The following is a 7,301-nucleotide window of genomic DNA, read 5'->3' as shown; positions in this document are numbered from 1 at the left end:
CCCCTCAGGAACTGATTAGAACAAAGATGAGGGCCCAGGTGTTATTCATTGGAGCCAGGGGGCCTTGGCATTTAGATGTCTAGCGCTGGTGGTCTGGAATATCCATATGATAGCTTTGTCCAGCTATTCTCACCTTGTCCTTCCTTAGATGTTATCTATTCTAAAGAAATCATTAACTTCTTGTCCCTTACAAGGAGGATATTATGAGGCATGTGTAAAGTGGGGTGAGGGTGCAGGTCCTAGCAAGAATAGAGGCAGGAAAAGAAGCAAAAACATATTCTCATGGAGTCCTTCAGTCCTTCAGTTTCCGTCTCAATATTTTTACTTACCTACTTCCCCTACATCTGTATCTCTTTCTGTATCCGATCTTTAAATTAATGGTGTAATTATCCACCCAATTTCACTCAATTCAGAACACATGGATTATCGTGGGTGCCTCCCTCATCCTTACCAGCTATATTCAATCAGCCAATAAATCCTGTAAATTCCTCCTTGGTCATATATCTCTGTCATAAACCCCCTCTCTGTCCCTCTACTCACTTAATTCCAGCCTTCAACACCTTTTGCTTGAACAATTGCAATAAATTCCTAATTAGTTTCCAGTCAATGAAATCTCTCCCCACCCCACACTGAGTGTATCTTCCCAATGATGTGACCAGGTAACACTCCTTTTTCAAAATATTTGACATCTGTGGAACAATACAAACCCCATACTTAAGAAAATATGCAATCAGAAATTTATTTTCCTTTATAAAGAGAATAAGCTTTAATTAATAAGAATCTTATAAATCGCCTGTGTGGCTCACTCAGTTAAGTGTCTGCCTTCAGCTCAGTTCTTAATCGGGGTCCTGGGATGGAGCAGGTCAGGTTCCCTGCTCAGCAGGGAGCCTGCTTCTCCCTCTCCCTCTGCCCCTCCTCCTGCTCGTGCTGGCTCTCTCTCCCTCTCTCAAATAAATAAAATCTTTAAAAAAATCTTACAAATCACTTAAAAAGGTATATTGTTTATTCAGGTACTGTGTTGTGAATCTCTTCTCTTTGCTGATAACAGAAGCTGTAGGGAGAAAAAAAAAACACTAAGGTAGCTAAACAAAGAACCCATTTGCTAGCTAATCAAATTGGGTGAAGATCTAAAGATTAAATTGATCTTGCTTGACCTGTTCACTATCTTAAGTGACAGATTTCTCTACATTTTCAGAGTAAAGAAACTAAAATTGTGTGCGGCCAAACTGTTTTATTACCTACATAAAATGTAAACCTTTATGTTTGTCAAGATTTACATGGTTAGAGGATCATCATAAATCACAATTAACAATAACTGAGGAGATAAGGCTCATGAATTTTACATGTTAATCATCTTATCTAAAATAGCACCCATCTAAGGCTTTATGCAGCTTTATTTTTCTCCATAGTACTTATCACCACCAAACATTTTGTCTGTTTTTTGTCCCCACCAGAAAGTCAATACCGTAAGGGCAAGGACTTTGTTTTGTCCAAACAACAGTATTGGTTGTGTTTTATTCATTTGTATACATCCCTAGTTCAGTGCTTGGTACAAAGTGAGACTCAACAAATATTTGTGTAATGGATAAAAGAGTGAAAGAAAAACAAAACAAAACCTCTGTCGTATAGACGAGAAATGGCTTTTCACTTTACAAATTATGTGGAATGAAAACATTTTCACAGTCTTCAAGGTAAGAGGCGGAGGCTGTCATATCATGCCTGTTACACATGTATAAACTGAAGCCTGAAAATGTGTCGTGGGAGGTCAGAGCAATGGGGGTTAAACCTGCTAAAATCTGGCGAGTGACCTTGTGTGATTTAGACCCTTTCCTAGATTTCATGAGCCAACCTTGGGCGTCAGAACCGATTGGCTCCACTCTGAAACTACCACGTTCGGCACACTATTCATCTCACAAAACATTCTTGAGAAGGAAAAAAAAAGCAACATGAGAAAAGAAAGGGGCGACGGAATAATTTTTAGCTCTCACACATTTAATATTCTTTTTCAATTTTTACGTGATTTTTGTAACGGCCGCTAGTGAAATTTTTGAGACAAAAACGAAAACTAGCTCCGCTACCCATAGCTAACATGGCAGAAGTACCTTCGCTGCCCATACCCAAAATGGACGCTGACTATGACGCTTCCGACAATTCACTACTGGCCCCGCCCCTCCAGCCCGGAACCCCTCCTCCCTACCGCGCCAGCCCTTCCGTCAGAGATCTGCTCCTGATTGGGTGACCCTAGTGTTTGGCGATTCTCCGGATGTTGCGTCACTCAGGGGTTAAGGGAAACTGCGCGCGCAGAGACAGTAAGGAGCGGGCGGAGGTCTAGCCAGGTGTACGCGTTTGCGTTTCGCCGGCCGGAAGGGTAGCTGTGTGGTTGAGGTGACCAGGGACTGAGGTATGGCTACTCCGGGCCTTCTGGCACCGGATATCCACTGTCCTGACGGCCGGCTTCGCGGGGCCGCTGGGTGCATCCGAGGAGGGCTGAAGGCGGCGGCGCTGCTTGCTGCGTCACAGCCTGGCGGTGCCACAGTTTGGCGGCGCGTTAGGGTCATCGTCCTGCGGGTGATCGCGTGAAAGAGGGCGGCGGCGGCGGGGCCTGCGGCAGGCGGGCGGGGGCTCGCCCCCGCTGTCCTCTTCTCCCTCGGGCAGAGGTGCTGAATCACCCAGCGGCTGGGCCGCACGGCCGCAACCCTCTCAGATAAGGGGGTGCTGGAGCGGGGGTGTGGTGGGGTTATGCGTTGACTTTGGGAGACTGGAGGCTTCCTGCCGAATTCTCAACCGAGTCTGGAGAGCTGGGTGGACTTTCTCGGGGGACCAGGAGCTTGAGCGCATCAATGCTTGCGGAAGCGTATGGGGTCGTCATACTTTATCCATTTTATAGCTAACACATCTGAGTCTCAGAGGGCAGACAGTCACGAGGCCACTTCTGGAATGTGGCAGAAACAAGATTTCCACTTTGTTCTGTTGCGCGACATGGAGGCCACTCAGCGGGGCCTCGTTCCCAGTCGATGTGTTGAGTACCGCGGAATATAAACCGCCAACAGGCTGAGATGATGTAATGGCGTGAAAGTAGTAGAAGGTCTCGGTATTTTCTCAGTGTTGTACAACCATTATAGATTCAGTGGGAGAGCTGGAAGTACAGTTTGATAGGTATTTTTTTAGCAAGGTTTCTTAGCTTTGGGGGTGCTAGGTAAAACATTCCTGGGTCCCATTCCTAGAGGTTAAATCATTAAGGACCAGAGATGCATCCCAGGTGGTTTCAGTATCTTGAGTATTTTTATCACATTTTGAAGGGAAGTAATATTTGGCATGTTTAGCAGAAATTTAAATATTTTATTACTGTTGATGTCGTGAAACCTTACAGTGTAGCATGACCTTGAAGAGTTACTCATCTCTTCCTTGGATGACATTTTTCTTCTGCTCAAAAGTTATACAGAGTCTTGTTTTAAATTGTCCCATTGAATGCTTAAAACCACATTTATAAAAGCCATCACACACACTGCAATTGTCTTAAGATATTAACACCTACTTTGTATTAGATGCATAACTTATATGGAGTCATACACCATATTGTTCAAACTGGGATTCAGTTCTGTTTTGGTGATCATCCCATATTGGATTCTGTGGGGTGGATTTCTTGGACTAACAAGGAATAAGCCGACAATTCATCATTAACATTTAAAAAAAACTCCATTTTTCTACTAAAATATGATTGCTGGGCCCTTCTGTGTCTCCACATCTTTTCTGTGTTATTCCCTCAGTTGGTTAATGGGTTATTTTTTGTCTGTGTCTCAAATAGCATTTCAGATCTGCTTGGTAAACCTGGTGCACCACCATGCTGGCTGCAAGACTTGTGTGTCTCCGGACACTCCCTTCCAGGGTTTTCCAACCAGCTTTCACCAAGGCCTCCCCAATTGTGAAGAATTCCATCACGAAGAATCAATGGCTCTTAACACCCAGCCGGGTAAGGATAATCTGATATCTTACATTGTGTCCCTCTCTTTGTGCACTGGAACCTTTTTTTTTTTTTTTTTTTGACTGTATGAAGCTCCCTGTTCTACCATTAGTGATTTACTGAAACATTTATCCCTGATAATGTCCCAGATCAGCTCTTTCTCCCTGTTTTGTGCCATTCTGTTCCTCCTTATCACATATGGAAGACAGAGCTCCTATAACTTTCTCTTTACTTACAGCTTTTGGAGTTTCATTCAGAGAACTTACAGTGATTTGTGTGAGATTGAGAATTATATGGTACAACAAAGAGATTGTGGAGCCTGTAGTCAAAAGCTTAAGAACCCAGGAATATTAACATTTGGTCAGTAGCTTATTAATAAGTTACTAAAAATGTCATTTCAGCTCTTGATTAAAGAGTAAAGAGTGGTAAAATCCATCAGGTTAGAGAGACACCCATTATTTTTATAATAGATTTCTCCAGCATTCAAATTAGAAGTATAAATTTTGAAATATGAGGTAGATAAGGAAATATATATATAAGCTAGAAGAGACAGCTGTTTTCCTCATGAATTAACTGTTCTGCTTTTGAAAAAGAGCTAAAAAAAGAGGTAGTAATCATCCTTCCCTTTGACTTTATGTTAAGGAAAGGTAACTTTCTTGAGCCCATTTCCCAGATGGAAAAAAAAATGTAGCTAATACTTAATGAATGCATGCTTTTTTAAAGTTAGTGTTTAAAATATGATTCTAGAGATATAAATAGTTTATGAAATAATTATTCTGAAACTTTAAGAAGTTAGGTTATAAACTAAGAATTTAAGTGAATCATTTCAAAGATAGACCACAGGTGGGTAGGGTTTACATTTAATTTTTTAGATTGGCTAACAGACCTTTATAGTGAAACTACATACATAGAAAGTACCAAGTTATATACAGTTTTCTAGTGTAATGACATTTAATTATATTTTATTAATAACATTCTATTTTGCTGTATGTATCGTGTGTCTTTATTTTTGTGTATATCAGCAATATGCCACCAAGACAAGAGTTGGGATCCGGCGTGGGAAAACTGGCCAAGAACTTAAGGAGGCAGCAATGGAACCGTCAGTGGAAAAAATATTTAAAAGTAGGCAGCAGTCTTTGGTTTTTGAACTGGAGTATGTGAATATGTTTTAAGAAGTCCATGAACAGCCTTCTAAAAATATGTGCAAACTTATATATGTGAGCATTTTCTGGGAAGAAAGGCAATCATTCTTCAGGATCTCATGACGCAGAAAAGATTGATACTTCATACTGGGTTCATTGGTTCCCAATCATATTTCTTCCAGAGAAAATTTTACTTTTACCATTTTTTTTAAAGAAAGGATTAGTAGTTAATATGCCATGGTATTAAAGATATAATCTGTTAAGGGAGTTCAGTTGAAGTTGCATAGAATCTTCATTCAAGCATATAATATTTATGTATGTTTTAGGTCAAGAGAAAAATCACTAAAACAGATACTAATGAAAGCCTACCTGTTCTTCTTAATTGGTTGTTCATATATGGGCTCCCTGGAAACAGTACCTTAATGAAGTTCATTTGGATTTCAGCTTTGCAAGTTTAACAAGATCGTTAATCTACCCAGATCTATTCATAGAACACTATTGCTGGTTAATGACCTTACAAAGTGTCAATATATTATAATGGGAAAGAGCTGTAATCCATATCCCTCCAGGCATTTCTTTCTGGTTAGTAATTTTGCCCTAAAAAAATAAATTACATGAAACATACAGCTATAGCATAGTAATAGTCTTAGTGACAAACTCAAACTAAAAGGAGTAAGATGCATCCAATTAAGAGTAGGTTGTTTCTTTCTCTTGCTCTTACTTTAGGGTACCCTCTCCCTTGATTCTGCTGCATTAACACTGATTACATTTTTGGTTCCTTTTTTTTCTTTGTCTACATCAAGTATCATCTTCGTTTAATGGCACTTTATACACTGTGGTATGACTATTAACATTTCTTTTTCATCTTTTTCTTTCTAAGAGCATCATGAGAACATTACCCAGATTCTTAGGAATAAAATAATATGTATTACAGAAGTATCCCCACATCTACAGATACACTGCCTCCTTAAATTTCTTTGGTGTGAAACTAGAGGCTAATCAAGTCTGATCCTTTTTGTATTATTACACCTATGTTTTAGCAGTGTCCTTTTTTACTGGTCCCTAATGTTGAAGCTGCTTATATCCCCATATGTTCTAATTATGGTTGTTACAAAGGACTATGGTGTATAGTTTGATTTTCCTCATACAAATATTAGAAAGGGCTTACCGTCAGCATTTTAATTTAGTCAAGACATGACTGTATTAATGTGCATTTCCTCCTGTGTTCTCCAGTTGATCAGATGGGAAGATGGTTTATTGCTGGAGGGGCTGCTGTTGGTCTTGGAGCATTGTGCTACTATGGCTTGGGAATGTCTAATGAGATTGGAGCTATTGAAAAGGCTGTGTAAGTATATCATTCCCAAACATTTCCCAGTCTTCAAGGTTCCAATTTTGTTTTCATCCTTCTCCTTTGCCACTTTTGGAATGTTTTACATCTTCTAACTGTAGAAATATACTTGACTAAAAATAAAATCTCTTGGCATCTATTCAAACTTAAATAAAAATCTTTTACTATAATGTGTTGCTTTGTATATGTGCCAAGTGCTTATGTTTTATATCATTTAATTTTTATGATAACTCCAATATATGCATCATTATTTCCATAATAAATGAGATAAGATTAGAGCAGTAAATTGGTATTTCCCAAAGTTTCCCAGCTATGAATGATTTAACCAAAATTTATATCCATATTTCTATAAGTTAACCATGTTGTGCTTCTTACAGAATTTGGCCTCAGTATGTGAAGGATAGAATTCATTCTACCTATATGTACTTAGCAGGGAGTATTGGCTTAACAGCTTTGTCCGCCCTCGCAGTGAGCAGAACTCCTGTTCTCATGAACTTCATGATGAGAGGCTCTTGGGTGGTAAGTCAGCTTGTTTTTGTTTTCCTTTTTCACTAAATACCAAAAGATTAGACAAAAAATATTGGGAGAGGGGTATTAAATGGAAGTGAATCCCTTACTATATTGAACAAGTTGTTCAAATCTATGAAGTAATAGTGCAAGTGAGACAAAGTAGGAATTACATTCTGAGGTAAATTGGGAATTACTCTTTGTTGAGTATGTATTTAAATAGTGGCAGAGGGGTTGAAAACCAGACTTACAGGAATATCCTACTTACCTAACAGCAGAGATCCAATAGCCTGTGTTTTATAGCAATTTAGTTAATAAAGGACGGGGGAGGCAGCAAATGCAA

General features: G+C 39.4%; 1 protein-coding gene across 1 annotated transcript in view; it reads left to right on the top strand.

Moving 5' to 3' along the window:
* The first annotated feature begins 2,246 nt into the window (after positions 1 to 2,246).
* The window catches only part of LOC102749181 (growth hormone-inducible transmembrane protein), a 16,929-nt gene continuing 11,874 nt past the window's right edge, over positions 2,247 to 7,301 (top strand). The window contains exons 1-5 of the mRNA XM_081823987.1: positions 2,247 to 2,401; positions 3,806 to 3,970; positions 4,984 to 5,083; positions 6,337 to 6,448; positions 6,829 to 6,970. Coding sequence (XP_081680113.1) covers positions 3,842 to 3,970; positions 4,984 to 5,083; positions 6,337 to 6,448; positions 6,829 to 6,970 — 483 coding nt within the window. The 5' untranslated portion in view covers positions 2,247 to 2,401; positions 3,806 to 3,841. The remainder of the gene's footprint in view (positions 2,402 to 3,805; positions 3,971 to 4,983; positions 5,084 to 6,336; positions 6,449 to 6,828; positions 6,971 to 7,301) is intronic.

This window comes from Leptonychotes weddellii, chromosome 6 (genome assembly GCF_054177405.1).
Source record: "Leptonychotes weddellii isolate Sample4059 chromosome 6, ASM5417740v2, whole genome shotgun sequence".
In the NCBI taxonomy this organism is placed as follows: Eukaryota; Metazoa; Chordata; class Mammalia; order Carnivora; family Phocidae; genus Leptonychotes; species Leptonychotes weddellii.
This window is presented reverse-complemented; position numbering and strand designations above follow the sequence as displayed.